At 35.2% G+C, this 17,244-nt stretch overlaps 1 protein-coding gene and 1 non-coding gene across 2 annotated transcripts; both read left to right on the top strand.

Moving 5' to 3' along the window:
- Nucleotides 1-672: 672 nt before the first annotated feature.
- Nucleotides 673-15,734, top strand: LOC7459754 (receptor-like protein EIX2). The gene is made up of 3 exons (XM_052456382.1): nucleotides 673-1,872; nucleotides 13,470-15,353; nucleotides 15,451-15,734. The coding sequence occupies exons 1-2, from the start codon at nucleotides 768-770 to the stop codon at nucleotides 15,347-15,349; spliced, it is 2,985 nt and encodes a 994-aa protein (XP_052312342.1). The 5' UTR covers nucleotides 673-767; the 3' UTR covers nucleotides 15,350-15,353; nucleotides 15,451-15,734.
- Nucleotides 6,680-11,037, top strand: LOC7459806 (uncharacterized). Its single transcript, XR_002984423.2, has 3 exons — nucleotides 6,680-9,290; nucleotides 9,442-9,607; nucleotides 10,697-11,037. It is a non-coding gene; the product is annotated as an uncharacterized LOC7459806 (transcript).
- Nucleotides 15,735-17,244: the final 1,510 nt, after the last annotated feature.

Here is a 17,244-nt window from a genome sequence, read left to right as displayed (position 1 = left end):
TGAGATTGATCGAATCAAGGGTTCATATTCTAGATTATATGGGTTGAACTAGGTAAACCCGGAAAAATTAAAGAAAAAAAATCTAAAATTTTAATATCTCATATAAAAAAGTTAAGAAATAATATATATAGATATAAGTTTTATATGTTATAAATAATAAAGTTTAAAAATAATTTATTTTTAAATGAAATATTTAAATAAAAAAATTTATACTAAATTAAAAAAAAACACAATCCTTTTATTGTATTGTGAACATAAAATAAAGAAAATATTTGATTGCCCCTTCCCGGACGACACCGATACTTTCTATACTTTTTTTTTTGTTTTCATTGATGCTTTGTTTTTGTACAACCTTATGCCAAAGCTTTCTGGACCACTAATTTTTCTTTTGTTCAAGAAACCAAAACGTTTGATAACAATGCCGCCACGAATGTGAATTGTTGTTTTTTAGTTTTAAAAGTTTTTTTGAAAAATTTTATTTTTTTATTTTAAATTAATATTTTTAAATTATTTTAATTTGTTGATGTTAAAAATAATTTTTAAAAAATAAAAAATATATTTTTTAATATATTTATAAAAAAATACTTTAAAAACACGGTGGAAAAAATTCTACGCGTTTGAGAATTTGGTGTCAATTTCCATAAATGACTTGACCTTGAACCGTACAATTTCGTCGTATTATTCATCAGGTTTATGCAATCTGTTTTTGCATACAGAAGCAAAATATTCACAAAATATTCATTCCAGTTTTCTTGAATTGGGCAGGCATGGAAACGCTTGCTACTGTTTTTAAGCTTGTGCTTCTTTTGATTGTGAATCTTGTATTCAATGGAATTGGAGCCGATTCGAACTTAAGCTGTATCAAGAGGGAGAGAGAGGCGCTTCTCAAGTTCAAGCAAGGCCTCACAGATGATTCAGGCCAATTGCTTTCTTGGGTTGGAGAAGACTGTTGCACATGGAAGGGAGTAAGCTGTAGCCACAGAACTGGTCATGTTGTACAGCTTGAACTACGAAATCGGCAGGTTTCATTTGCAAACAAAACTACCTTGCGAGGTGAGATCAACCATTCTCTACTTAACTTGACACGTCTCGATTATCTAGACCTGAGCCTCAACAATTTCCAAGGTGCTGAAATTCCAGCTTTTCTAGGTTCTCTGAAAAATCTTAAATACCTAAACCTTTCTCATGCATCTTTCAACGGACAGGTTTCCCACCATCTTGGAAATCTTTCAAACTTGCAGTACCTTGATCTTAGTTGGAACTATGGCTTGAAAGTTGATACACTCCAGTGGGCATCCACTCTTCCTTCTTTGAAACACTTGGACCTTTCAGGTTTGAAACTTACCAAGGCCATCGACTGGTTAGAGTCAGTAAACATGCTTCCTTCTCTAGTAGAACTGCACTTATCCTCTTGTTCCCTTCCTCACATTCCTCTCGTTTTGCAAACCAATTTTACATCTCTTACCGTTCTTGATCTCAACACCAACTACTTCAATTCCTCCATCCCCCAATGGCTATTTAATTTTAGCAGAATTCAAACTCTTAATCTAAGGGAGAATGGTTTTAGAGGCTCCATGTCCAGTGACATAGGTAATTTAAATCTACTTGCAGTCCTTGACCTTTCTCACAATGAACTAGAGGGTGAAATGCCAAGAACCTTGAGGAATCTATGCAATTTGCGTGAGCTTGACTTGTCTAACAACAAATTCAGTGGTGAGATTTCTCAACCTTTTGGCAGTCCAACTAGCTGCTTGCAGAACAGTTTACAGAGTTTGGTTCTTGAAACCAATAATCTCAGAGGTAGTCTTCCAGATAGTTTAGGAAGCTATAAGCATCTAGTCAACCTCAATCTTTATTCTAACGCCTTTTCAGGTCCAATCCCAGCATCAATTGGAAGACTATCAAGTTTGAAATTATTAGACCTCTCCCATAATTACCTGAATGGTAGTGTTCCGGAAAGCGTTGGGCAGCTTTTCAATCTTGAGATTTTGAATATCCATAACAATTCATTGAGTGGCATAGTTTCTGAACGTCACTTTTCAAAGCTCACCTCCTTGACTACCTTGTATTTGTACACTACCTCACTAGTTCTTGATCTTCGTCCCACTTGGGTACCTCCTTTCCAAATTCGAAAGCTTTCATTGTTTTCTTGCAAAGTTGGACCCCAATTTCCACAATGGCTCCAAACACAGAAAAATCTGTCAATATTAGAGATGTCTAACACTAGCATTTCGGATAGCATTCCGGATTGGTTTGAAAGCATTTCCACCAATATTGTATTATTGGACTTGTCTCGTAATCAAATTGGAAAAAACTTGCCGCAGCTGAGAAAATCTTTTGATGCTTCTTCCAGATTCATATACTTGTATTCCAACAAGTTCGAGGGTCCTCTAACTCCTTTTCCTTCAGATGTGATTGAATTAGACGTCTCCAACAACTTTCTCCGAGGCCAAATCCCCCAAGATATTGGCAACATGATGATGCCACGATTGACCCTGTTGCATCTATCCACCAATTCCTTAAATGGGAACATCCCAGTTTCTTTATGCAAGATGGGGGGATTACGATTTCTTGATCTCTCAGAAAATCAGTTTTCAGGAGGAATTCCGAATTGCTGGAGCAAGTTGCAGCATCTACGCGTGATGGATCTGTCTAGTAACATTCTGGATGATCATATTCCAAGTTCTCTGGGTTCTCTACAGCAACTTCGATCTTTACACCTGCGAAACAATAGTTTGCAGGGAAAAGTGCCTGCGTCGTTAGAGAAGCTAAAACACTTGCACATTCTTGATCTCAGTGAAAATGTGCTAAATGGTACTATTCCTCCATGGATAGGTGAAGGGCTATCTTCACTGTCAGTGCTTGATGTTCATTCCAATAGGTTTCAAGGTGAGATTCCTCAGGAACTTTGCCACCTCACTTCTCTTCGCATTTTGAGCTTGGCACACAATGAGATGACCGGAACTATTCCCTCCTGTTTTCACAACTTTACTGGAATGATTGCAAATGAGTTCTCAGTGGAAGAACAATGGCCATACGGTCCTACGATATTTGATGATATTTTTGGGTTTCAGTCTGTGGTATATGTGGAGAACCTTTGGGTTTATATGAAGGGAATGCAGCTGAAATACACTAAGACACTTCCGTTTCTCTTTTCCATTGATCTTTCAAGAAACAGGTTTGTTGGAGAGATTCCAAATCAGCTTATGAATCTGTTGGAGCTACGAAACCTGAATTTATCTAGAAACAATTTTAAGGGGCAAATTCCTTGGAAGATTGGAGATTTGAGACAGTTGCAATCGCTTGATTTGTCTAGAAATGAGATTTCTGGCTTAATTCCTACAAGCCTTTCTCAATTGAATTTCCTAAGTGCCTTGAACTTGTCATTCAACAAGTTATCTGGACGCATTCCATCAGGAAATCAGCTCCAAACTTTAGATGACAAATCCATCTACGCTGGGAACAGTGGACTTTGCGGGTTTCCACTTGACGACTGCCAAGAAGTAGCACTGCCTCCTGATGAGGGAAGACCAGAAGATGAGTTCGAAATTCTTTGGTTTTATGGCGGTATGGGAGTGGGTTTTATGACTGGATTCGTAGGAGTTTCCAGCACGCTATATTTCAAGGATTCCTGGAGGGATGCGTTTTTTCGATTAGTTGACAAAATTTACAACAAGTTCCGAGTGATGATTGTGGTAAGCAAAAACCATCTACCAAGAAAGATTTATGGAGACAGATTTGGAGGACATGCTTGAGAAGGTTAGTTCTGTTAATTATTGGAGACAAGCAAGCCCCACCATGTGCAAGTGGGATTACCTAATCTCCCACTTAGCACATGGTGGAGGACTCCCCCTCACTCCCATTAATTGTATATTAATGTGCCCCCCCTGTGAAGTTTTTTGTATGTGGATCGAGAGAACACAGAGAAGTTGCAGAGATTGAAAACACAGAGAGAAGAGAGAACAGAGAAGAGTAGAGAGAGCTTGAGTGTAGAGTTGAGTTGAGAAGATTCTCCTCCTCTTTGGTTGTATTGTTTGTAAGCTTCATTAATACAAACCAGTAGCTCCGTGGAGTAGGCAAGTTGCCGAACCACGTAAATTGTGTGTGTTTGAGTTCTGGAAATAGCCCAACAAGTTCTTGATCTCTCTTTCTATATGTCAATATTGACTTGCCTTTGAGAAATCTTGACAACCCTGCTCATACTAACGGTGTTGTAAATTCTTTTTGCTGCAGCATATATTGAAAGAAAAGTTGAATAAAGCTATGCTCAAACTCAGGGGAAGCATAGTTGTGCTGTGATCGATCTATGATGTCTGAGCGTGATGGATTTGAATCCATTTTCGACATCTTGCCTCAATACTCGTGATGCTAGATGAATGTCACTGGAACGCATGTAGATTTATGTTATAGCTTACAATACCCATAATGAATAGAGAGTTTTTCTGAAACTTGTTTGAGAAAGTTCAGTTATAATTGGGACTTGGAGTCAATTGTGATTGGTAAGTAATAGCCAGTACTGTTTCTTTTCTTCTTCTTCTTCCTCTTCTTGTTTTTTTTTTCCCCCATTCTGTTTGGTCTTTATATCTGTTAAAAATATAGAAGAAAATAGACAAAGGCAAATCACAGTCCTCGTAAATAGCTAGCTTAAATAGAAATCTAGTTCTTTAATGATGTGAGTCGCAACTCTCTTTGAATCAACAGTTAATCGATGCCTTTTGAGAATTCTATGGAATCATTGTTCACAATGTGTTTTTTTCACATCTTTTTTTTTCCGCCCTTACCGAACAGAATTAGAGGCCAATTTAGGTTAATTTAATAGGAAATAGCCAGATTAAAAAATAAGGGATCAAAGTGCAAAACACAGAGGAAATGGATGAGTTTTCAAACTTTGGATGAAATTTTCATTGTAGTCCTCATACTTTTTAAATTATAAATATTGTGTCCCTTTTATTTTCAAAATTTCAAAACAAAGTCAATTATATTACTAATTTGAGAAAAAAGAAAGAGTGATTGGATTTTGATGATAAAGATAAAAATTGACATCAACATCAATTCAGGCCATAAAAATAATTAATCATAGTATCAATGAGTTTTATGTGGCAGCTCCACTTAGGTGTTTTTTCACCTTCAAATTGTTTAAAAAACTATATCTATGTTCGGGAAGATTTTTTTATTTGAAGTTGATTTCAGATTTGTGTGCTAGTTTTTAAGCTTTTTTAAAGCTATTGATGAGTTTATCAAGGTATTTATGGTAAAAAAAAAAAAAAGAGTTTCTAGGTCAAAAAACCATCATCCTTGATTTTCCAGCCACCACAGTGGGTAAAATCCGGAGAAATGTAAACAACATATAGTTTGACTTCATTTTTTTTCCAAAAAAATTTAGGGCTAGTACATTATCAGTTAAAAAATAGGAGTCCACTCCACACACATGCCATTTCAAAATGGGCTGGGGGCTTAATGTGGCTTGTTAGATCCGATAACATCTAACCTTTTTTTTTTTTTTTTTTAAGTGATACCTTTTTTTAATGTATATTTTTTTAAAATAATTTTTAATTTATATTTAAGTTAATATACCTTCCTTTTGGTTTTTTCTTTTGTTTATTTAGTTTCTTTTAAATAACTGGTGTTTTTTTTAATTATTTTGTATGTATTTAATTTTTGAAGAGATTATTTTAATTCATTTACAATTTTTTTTTATGTTTCACATAAATGAACTTTATTTTTTTAAAAAAATATTTATTTGTATAATATTTATAATATATGTAACCTTACATGATATTTTTTCCCTTTAATTTATTCAATTACTTTCACGTGTTTGTATATTTTTATTGTCATTTAATTAAATAAAAAAATGATTTTGATTAACGAAGTCATTAAACATAACTGGATAAATAGTCTGTGTTGCGATGTCAAATATTTTGATCTACTTTTATCTCTTAATTTTTCTAGTTTCTTCTTTTGTTACCATGAATTATTTTTTCTTCATTTATTAATATAACTAGTTATCGATTTATTTAATTATATGAATGTATAAGCGTTTTGATTTATATTATTTATAAAAAAATATTAAAAAAGTTGTATATTTAAATTTTTTTATTAAAAAAAATATTATACCTGCGGCGAAGTACGGGTCAAATAGTCAATAAATATTAAAACTGAGTAGTTTTTTTACTATTCAAAATGAAAGAGTATGCTAAAACTGAGAACGGACCGGTCTCATTTCCAATCACCGAGTAAATTATTTTTACTGTTCAAAATGAAAGAATATACTAAAACTGAGAATGAACCCATTTCATCCTCTCTCACATGAATATAAGTTTAAAAATTGAATGTAGGCATTTAAGAGCTAATATTTGGATCAAATAGCGAGATCAGAGCTCTCATTTAGATAATAGAATCCAAAATTGTTTTGGTGATTTGTAGTTTAAATGTGAAAAAAATGAATTTTGATCTTTGGGATGGCGGGAGGTGTTTTTATATGAAAAATTATCACAAATCCACTCTTGAAGTGAAAAAATCAGCGAGTCGTGACTTAAAATCGTTGGAAAAGAAGACATGGAGTCATGGACAATACATGGTCCGCTTTTTAATCCTTTCCTTTTTCCTTTTTTTTTAATTTTTCTGAGGCCGGGCCTGATGAACTAGGCCCATGCTTGCATCGGCATAAAAGTGAAGACCCCACGTGAACCGGGCTTGCCTCACAACTTCTTCTTCTTCTTCTTCTTCTTCTTCTAGTCATTCTTTTCTTTTCTTTTCACTTTTTTCCTCTTCATTTTATTTAATTCTTTGTTATTATTAAACTATTTATTTTCATGTTTCTTAAATTTTCCGGAACTTTTTACGTTTAATTAAAATTTTAAATGCCCGTAGTCGTGCCCGCAAAATGGTGCATAGCACTAAAGTCACCGCCCAGAAAGTCTTTATCAAAACCATGGCTATTATAATCAACATCAACAAAACAACTACAACGAAACGCTCTTTACTATTCGGTGTCTCACTGTAAAATGACATTTTGTAATTTTGGGTTTATGTGAAAAAGGCAATCTGTGATTGAAGGGGAGGCTTGGGTTTTGTGGGATTCTTCATCATCATTGCTGGGATTTGTCCATGGTAGGTATGGTAGTAATAGTCCTCAAGGCTAGATTGATTTTTTTGTGGCGGTTTTGAGACGTGGCTTGAATTAGATGGGAGTATTTCTTTGAGATTCTACATTATGATTACAATTTGTCAGCCATATTGCTGGAATGCGCACAATTTCAGTGTCAAAATAGCAGCGTTGGGGGATTTTCAGAGCTTTGTTGGCCGGGTTAGCAGGCTTTTGGTTTTTCCTTTTTTGTTTTTTTGGATTTGGCTACCCAGTGTTGAGGTTGATGAGATAAATTGATGGGTGATTGTGTTGATTGATTTGGAAGGTTTCATCTTTCTCATTTGACGTTCTTGCTTGGATGAATGTATATGTAAATATTATGGTTACCTTCTTCTTCTTCTTTTTCCAGTGCTTTCTCTTACACATAAAAAAATCCATGGCTAGCAGATTCTTCAATTGGTTTGAACCCTTTTATAGGGAATTGTTTGATTTCCTTTTTTATTTTGTTTTAGCATATCTTTTTTTCATCTATTCTATTTCTTTTATCTATCTGTTTTGAAGGATTTGTTTGTGCTGAGTTGTTTCTCTTGGGAATGTGCCATCTGCAGCAACTCTTGCATTATAGGTTTTAAATATTGCCAATGTTACTTATCATCAGCCTTTCTTTGACATGTGTTCAAGTTGTCATTTTTTACGAGTTTTTCCATTTGTATGTTGCACGATCACAAACTGTGTGATGATTGTGCATTTAATATGTGAAGATTATCTTCAATGGTCAAGGGTGTTGGTAGATACTGATTTGATATTTAGTTTGATTACAACACTGTGTTTGGTTCGTGGATGACTCTGTTTCCTGTTATGTGTAAGAACTATGCCAAACAACAAATAGTTAACAATGAGTTTCTGGTTCGAATTTGACTAAACCAATTATAACTTCTCCACTCAATGTGGAATTGATTTAGGAATTCTAATGTAATAATGATTCTTGGCTCTTTTTTTTTGTGTGCACGTGTTTGCTTTACAGATTTCTTTTATGTTTCACAGTGTTTGATGGAATTCCAAGTATTATTCACTGGTATAAATCAATGTCTTCCTGAGTGTTTTTGGCTTTTGGTCCGTCTGGATTCTTTTACAGTATCTCCCACTGGTTTGGAACAAGGTGAATCTCTCTTATCAATTAATTGAAATTTCTTCCCCTTTTCCTTTTTCCTTACTGTCACAGGTGTATGTTCTAGGGTTGCTGTATGCTCTAGGGTTAGGAACTTTTGATTCTTTCTTTGAATGTCTTTGTGTGTTAAGTTTGTCTTTTGTTTATCTTCTCTGGTGTGTTTGGGTTTGTTTTCCCGACTTTCTTTTTTCCTTAACAGCGTTTTTTTTTCCAGTGCTTTCTTTGCAAATAATGTGCTGCTTGATATGTTAAGAAATCGATACTCGAGAATTGATGAGCTTGAACAGGAGGTTATGGACAGGCCAAAGAAAGTTGATGAGGGGATGAAATTGCAGGATAATTTACTTGTTTAGCTCAAACGATGAAGTCCATGATTGTCTATAAAGAAAGGGAATTGAAATGGAATCAGTAGACGAGTAATGAGTTGCTTGCTACAGCTAAGAACATATATAAGCATGTTGGACAGTTGCAAAGGCAGGTGAGGACAAAAACAGTAACAGTAACAGATAAAACAGAGTCAGCACACAGTTTTAGCAGGAAAGTTGTGCTGCCATTGCCATTAATTAAAAGATAATAAGAAGCTGAAGACTGACAAAGAAAAGTAGAGGGAAGAACTTATGTACAAAGTGGAATGTCTTGAGAATCTTGGTCAGATTAGTTACATTTTTAAGGAATTAATGGTATAAGTTGAAGTGGGAAGGGAATTGCAAGTTGAATTACTTCAAAAAACTGAATTGAATGCCGTGAAAATCTGGAAGCAAGAAAAAAAAACTGTTCTGGGATGTTTTATCACTACTGTTTTTTGGGAAAATGTTTATGTTTTTAATTTGTTTATCTCCAAACTCAGGTTTTACATTGGTTTTTCTGCTTTCGCCACCTTCCCTGCTTATTGTTAGCTAATTTGGTTACTGAGATCACTTTGTTTTTTCCCAATCGTCCTTATCACTCCGAGTAAAGGAGCCAGCTCTGGCGCATCTTCAATTGGAAAACCTTTATACATCCAGCTACCGTGGATTTGAAAGGCAAAACATATGAGTATGTTCTTTTTAATGTTCTATTACATGTTATTCAAATATTAGGATTAGCCAAGTAGGAACTTTATAGATATTGTGATCACAACTTACATAAAGTCCATATGAACTCAGAGAAGCATGCAATAATAATTTTCTACATGGCTTAATTGTAGGCTGCTGAGAATAAACGCTGGAAGATTTTAGATGGAAGATCTATACCGAAATTTAGGTCCCCTTCAATGGGATGGTCCTGGTGCTGATTCCAAGGCTCTAACTCTTTGTGTTGAAGACCAGGATTACATGGGTCCGATCAAGAAACGGCAAGAATACCTTGACAAGGTGCTCAGTTTCTATTCTCTCAATTATGTGTTTCACGTTTAAATATTTTCTCAATATTTTGGATTATTTTCTTTCCCTTTGCAAATGGATGGTCATTTTCCTTGCTCAGCCTATGAAGGTTGTATACCATCAGATTAGTTTTTTGCGTTCACATTGCAGCTTTGTTTCTGCCCCTTCAACATGGTGGCAGTCTAAGCTTTTAAATTAAGAAGTCCATAAATAATGGTATTTTTTTTTAGTTGAACAAAATCAATTTCGAATTAATATTGGCCATAAATTGTTTGTCAAGTCATTCCCATGATTTGTAATGGTGATTCTCTGATAGAAATCCAGTGATGCTTGGTTCCCTCAAGACCAATTGCTTTGAAATATACAAATGATAACAATAACCTGTCACAACCCACTCTCATATAAAGTCAAGAAAATCTTGATAATTTGAAAGACCTACATTTGCTCTTTGCAAATATTCCCCCACTTTGCTCTCACATCCAATTCTAATCAACCTTATGGTTATTTAAACATAAGCTTTCTTTGTAGTTGCGGTTGGAAACTATCAATAATGTGTAGAAACCAACACCTCTGCGATGTGTGTAAATCATGCTAATTAGCCTTGCCCATAATTGTTGTGCCAAGTGTGGTAATGTTTTTGGTTGTGATAGCACTAGCATGCAAGCTACGATTCTTTACCATATGATTCCTGGGTGACTTATTGAGTGCCATGGATTTAAAAAATAAAGGCATTGGATCAATTTGAAGGGCTACGCCTATTAATGGAACTTAGATCAAAATTCTAAAACTATTCCGAAATCCTGCATCCTTAGACATATTTTAAAGTAAGTGACAAATATAATATAATTTTTGCACTTGATATGCGTGCACATGTAAGTCTTGAATTTTCAAATAATCATTTTTACCTTAAAAATTGGCTGGCTGTAGTTGAGTTGTTGATGATGATTGGATCTGCCACTTTAACACTGTTATTTGTTTTTTATGAACTTCCATTTGTGATACTCTATATTTGCAGACACATGTAATTAATTTAAATTTATATATTGATAATTTGGAAGATTGGGGACGTTTAATTTGCAGGAAAAAAAAAAAAAGAGCATACATTTCTCCACTCCTTTCTCCAATTGGAGTGCCTATGATATGTGCAAGGGCCTAGGCGTATTAGAACCAGTACTACTGCCTAATTCTATCTTTTGCCAAAAAGAATAAAAGTTAGGGGACCAAAGTCACAACCATTTGTAACTTTCAAATAACTAGTACTTCCATAAAGCAAGTTGTAATGTACATTTGGAGGGAAGACAATGCCAAGACAATCTTCAAAGGTGGTATATTTGATTTTTCACTTGACAATTTATTTATCAAACGATTGTATTTGTATTTATTGATGTGGTGCACAACTATAATAATTGAATTTAATTTAATTTGTGTGATTGTTTAGGATCCGCACCACAACGAAATGCGGGTATAAAACTAGTTCATATGTAAACACCAATCAAAAGCATGACTTTCAGCTTCTTATTCTTGTTATATATATATATATATATATATATATATATTCTACAGAGAGAAAATGGAAAATATATGCGAAGGACAGATTTTACGACTCCAGTCATATACTCTCACATTATATAACCAATAGCCTTGTGGCTTGTTGGGTTGCAGGTTTTTTTTATTTTTATGTTTTAAAAGTATTTTTTAAAAAAATTAAAATTAAAATTATTTTTTTTGTTTTAAATTAAATTTGTTTTTGATGTTTTCAAATTATTTTGATAAACTGATGTAAAAAATAATTTTTAAAAAATAAAAAATATTATTTTAATACATAGCACTTTGAAAAACAATCATAATAATACTCTCAAACATGCTTTTAATCATTACAATATCAATTGAAGAAAAAAAAAATCATAAATTCTCCTAAACAAGTAACAAGGGCCAAACCATGGAATCCAACGCTAATTTATGTTCTCTTTCTTTGTTAGGATTGGAGAATCTTGGAGTCCATGTTTGCATATCCAAAACCATCCATATTCATCTTCACTTTGGATTGGAAGGAACTACTTGCTAGGATTTGCTCCCGACTTTGAACGGTCAATGCAGAAAAAAGTCCAAATTCAAATGGGAGTTTCTCTGTAACCATAATGTGAAGTGAATATACTAAAGGGTGAAGGAAATGCAGACAAGTCATCACAAACAGAACAAGCCTGGAAACTTGCATTGCACGCAAAGCTAACTGGATCAGTATTGCTGTAGAAAAAATGGAAAATGTCTTAATATTAGACTTTGAATATCAGAAGTCTTTGGTCTGTGCGGAGTATTGACCATTTGTAGATATATTCTTAAGTGACCAAGTTCCAATCAACCTGAGACAAGAGGGACTCATTCTAAAAATAACCAAAAAGCATTTCTGATTAGGACTTGCAGCGAGACCGCCACGAATGTGACTTTTGGACTCACCCGAAATTGATACAAAAAAATCTACGCGTTTGAGAATTTGGTGTCAATTCCCATTAATGACTCGACCTTGCAAAGTAAAAGTTGTCTTCCCCTGTTCAGTGGGTGAAGGATCAAGAGTAGAGAGGAACTATGTATGTATATCTATATCAATATCTATATATATATATATATATAGAGAGAGAGAGAGAGATAAGGAAACAGCCTATTATTCATCAAGTTTATGCAACCGGGTTTTGCACACAGAAGCAAAATATTGTCAAAATATTTATTCCAGTTTTCTTGAATTGGGTGCGCATGGAAACGCTTGCTACTGTTTTTAATCTTGTGCTTCTTTTGATTGTGAATCTTGTATTCAATGGAATTGGAGCTGATTCGAACTTAAGCTGTATCAAGAGGGAGAGAGATGCACTTCTCAAGTTCAAGCAAGGCCTCACAGATGATTCAGGCCAATTGCTTTCTTGGATTGGAGAAGACTGTTGCACATGGAAGGGAGTAAGCTGTAGCAACAGAACTGGCCATGTTGTACAGCTTGATCTACGAAATCGGCAGGTTTCATTTGCAAACAAAACTACCTTGCGAGGTGAGATCAACCATTCTCTACTTAACTTGACACGTCTCGATTATCTAGACCTGAGCCTCAACAATTTCCAAGGTGCTGAAATTCCAGCTTTTCTAGGTTCTCTGAAAAATCTTAAATACCTAAACCTTTCTCATGCATCTTTCAACGGACAGGTTTCCCACCATCTTGGAAATCTTTCAAACTTGCAGTACCTTGATCTTAGTTGGAACTATGGCTTGAAAGTTGATACACTCCAGTGGGCATCCACTCTTCCTTCTTTGAAACACTTGGACCTTTCAGGTTTGAAACTTACCAAGGCCATCGACTGGTTAGAGTCAGTAAACATGCTTCCTTCTCTAGTAGAACTGCACTTATCCTCTTGTTCCCTTCCTCACATTCCTCTCTTTTTGCAAACCAATTTTACATCTCTTACCGTTCTTGATCTCAACACCAACTACTTCAATTCCTCCTTCCCCCAATGGCTATTTAATTTTAGCAGAATTCAAACTCTTAATCTAAGGGAGAATGGTTTTAGAGGCTCCATGTCCAGTGACATAGGTAATTTAAATCTACTTGCAATCCTTGACCTTTCTCACAATGAACTAGAGGGTGAAATACCAAGAACCTTGAGGAATCTATGCAATTTGCGTGAGCTTGACTTGTCTCTCAACAAATTCAGTGGTGAGATTTCTCAACCTTTTGGCAGTCCAACTAGCTGCTTGCAGAACAGTTTACAGAGTTTGGTTCTTGAAACTAATCATCTCAGAGGTAGTCTTCCAGATAGTTTAGGAAGCTATAAGCATCTAGTCAACCTCAATCTTTATTCTAACGCCTTTTCAGGTCCAATCCCAGCATCAATTGGAAGACTATCAAGTTTGAAATTATTAGACCTCTCCCATAATTACCTGAATGGTAGTGTTCCGGAAAGCGTTGGGCAGCTTTTCAATCTTGAGTTTTTGAATATCCATAACAATTCATTGAGTGGCATAGTTTCTGAACGTCACTTTTCAAAGCTCACCTCCTTGACTACCTTGTATTTGTACCTTAACTCACTAGTTCTTGATCTTCGTCCCACTTGGGTACCTCCTTTCCAAATTCGAGAGCTTGCATTGTTTTCTTGCAAAGTTGGACCCCAATTTCCACAATGGCTCCAAACACAGAAAAATCTGTCAACATTAGATATGTCTAACACTAGCATTTCGGATAGAATTCCGGATTGGTTTGAAAGCATTTCCTCCAATATTGTATTATTGGACTTGTCTCTTAATCAAATTGGAAAAAACTTGCCGAAGCTGAGAAAATCTTTCGATGCTTCTTCCAGATTCATATACTTGTATTCCAACAAGTTCGAGGGTCCTCTAACTCCTTTTCCTTCAGATGTGATTGAATTAGACGTCTCCAACAACTTTCTCCGAGGCCAAATCCCCCAAGATATTGGCAACATGATGCCACGATTGACCCTGTTCCATCTATCCAGCAATTCCTTAAATGGGAACATCCCAGTTTCTTTATGCAAGATGGGGGGATTACGATTTCTTGATCTCTCAGAAAATCAGTTTTCAGGAGGAATTCCGAATTGCTGGAGCAAGTTGCAGCATCTACGCGTGATGGATCTGTCTAGTAACATTCTGGATGATCATATTCCAAGTTCTCTGGGTTCTCTACAGCAACTTCGATCTTTACACCTGCGAAACAATAGTTTGCAGGGAAAAGTGCCTGCGTCGTTAGAGAAGCTAAAACACTTGCACATTCTTGATCTCAGTGAAAATGTGCTAAATGGTACTATTCCTCCATGGATAGGTGAAGGGCTATCTTCACTGTCAGTGCTTGATGTTCATTCCAATAGGTTTCAAGGTGAGATTCCTCAGGAACTTTGCCACCTCACTTCTCTTCGCATTTTGAGCTTGGCACACAATGAGATGACCGGAACTATTCCCTCCTGTTTTCACAACTTTACTGGAATGATTGCAAATGAGTTCTCAGTGGAAGAACAATGGCCATACGGTCCTACGATATTTGATGATATTTTTGGGTTTCAGTCTGTGGTATATGTGGAGAACCTTTGGGTTTATATGAAGGGAATGCAGCTGAAATACACTAAGACACTTCCGTTTCTCTTTTCCATTGATCTTTCAAGAAACAGGTTTGTTGGAGAGATTCCAAATCAGCTTATGAATCTGTTGGAGCTACGAAACCTGAATTTATCTAGAAACAATTTTAAGGGGCAAATTCCTTGGAAGATTGGAGATTTGAGACAGTTGCAATCGCTTGATTTGTCTAGAAATGAGATTTCTGGCTTAATTCCTACAAGCCTTTCTCAATTGAATTTCCTAAGTGCCTTGAACTTGTCATTCAACAAGTTATCTGGACGCATTCCATCAGGAAATCAGCTCCAAACTTTAGATGACAAATCCATCTACGCTGGGAACAGTGGACTTTGCGGGTTTCCACTTGACGACTGCCAAGAAGTAGCACTGCCTCCTGATGAGGGAAGACCAGAAGATGAGTTCGAAATTCTTTGGTTTTATGGCGGTATGGGAGTGGGTTTTATGACTGGATTCGTAGGAGTTTCCAGCACGCTATATTTCAAGGATTCCTGGAGGGATGAGTTATTTCGATTAGTTGACAAAATTTACAACAAGTTCCGAGTGATGATTGTGGTAAGCAAAAACCATCTACCAAGAAAGATTTATGGAGACAGATTTGGAGGACATGCTTGAGAAGGTTAGTTCATGATCTCTCTTTCTATTATTGACTTGCCTTTGAGAAATCTTGACAACCCTGCTCATACTAACGGTGTTGTAAATTCTTTTTGCTGCAGCATATATTGAAAGAAAAGTTGAATAAAGCTATGCTCAAACTCAGGGGAAGCATAGTTGTGCTGTGATCGATCTATGATGTCTGAGCGTGATGGATTTGAATCCATTTTCGACATCTTGCCTCAATACTCGTGATGCTAGATGAAGGTCACTGGAACGTATGTAAATTTATGTTATAGCTTACAATACCCATAATGAATGGAGAGTTTTTCTGAAACTTGTTTGAGAAAGTTCAGTTATAATTGTGATTGGTAACTAATAGCCAGTGCTGTTTCTTCTCTTCTTCTTCTTCTTCTTCTAAATCTTGGTTTTTTTTTTTCCCATTCTATTTGGTCTTTATATCTGTTAAAAACATAGAAGAAAATAGACGAAGGCAAATCACATTCCTCGTAAATAGCTAGCTTAAATAGAAATCTAGTTCTTGAATGATGTGAGTCGCAACTCTCTTTGAACCAACAGTTAAGCGATGCCTTATGAGAATTCTTGAGATAAAATAATATATGATTAATTCTTTCGTTTTCTTCATTTTTAATGTCCATGGTTGGAGAACTAATATGGAGAGAACAACTCCGAAACAGGGGAAGCAATTTGCCTTCTTTTTTTTTTAGTTTTATGATGGTGCATAAAGCTCATAGATCATAGTGGGAAAATAACCATAATGACAATAATTTTGAGAATGCAGTCTTAGAAACGAGCTTCCTTCCACATTTGCAATGTACCTACGAAGCATGCATGCGGCTCAAGATTTAGGCAGACCTCTCCCAAGTCTCCTTTCCTTTTCATTATTAAGCAGGAGGCAAAGAACTTGATCTCATTAGTAAGGATATCCTTTAACCATTTATTATTCTTCAATCGAGACCAAGTCTCTCTCAGAATGATTTTAAGAGTTTGTCTTTACATTGATTTAATGCATTAAAAAAAAATAATAAACTTTCCTTGAGAAATAGATTAAAATTCTTTAACCATCAAGCTAATTCTTTCGACTTATCATTTATAGCGATTTATATATGCTTAATTATCCCACTTACTATTAATTATGACGCATCATAAAAAATCATGGTATAAAATACGGAATCAAATTTAATAGAAATAATAAAAGGGACAAACGTATATTAATATTGAACCGGAATATATAAAAGATAAAAATAATTAATCGCTTACATAAAGCCCTTAATTAATACCCCGCAGGCAAGGAGAAACTTGTACTTGTATAGCACAGAGATATTTTTTGACTAGTAAATGTAATGAAAAATAAATAAAATCTTCATTATCATGGCTCAAACTTGAGAAACTGAATGAGATACAAAACAACAATATTTAAGATTTTTTAAATAGAAAACATAGAGAGATTGAGATTATTTTATATAAAAAATAGCGTACGAGGGATAAATGATGAAATTAAAATCAACTATATACGAAACATCTAAATATTATATTTCTGAATTCTTGTTAAACATCATAATACAAAACCATGAACATAAATTAACGTGAGGATGCATGTTGAAGAACTTGCCCTAACCTTAATGGTATTAATTAAGGAACACGTCGCACGTGGAGGAGCCGATATGAAGATCGCGGAGAGACAATCACATGGGTAATCGACATCTTCATGCAGTCATCCCTGCAATTCACTTGCAAGTCGCCGTCGCCGTCGCCGTCTTCGTCTTCTTCTTCTTCTTCTTTATAAAGAAACATGATAATCACGTTGGAAAGTATTGGACATTGTAGATACACATTTGTATATCTTTTATAATCAGGTTTGTGTCCTTTTAAAAATCAATTTAATCATGTACCAA

This window comes from Populus trichocarpa, chromosome 10, assembly GCF_000002775.5.
Source record: "Populus trichocarpa isolate Nisqually-1 chromosome 10, P.trichocarpa_v4.1, whole genome shotgun sequence".
NCBI lineage: Eukaryota > Viridiplantae > Streptophyta > Magnoliopsida > Malpighiales > Salicaceae > Populus > Populus trichocarpa.
The sequence above is the reverse complement of the archived record's forward strand: the minus strand, read 5'-3'. Positions and strand labels throughout refer to the sequence as shown.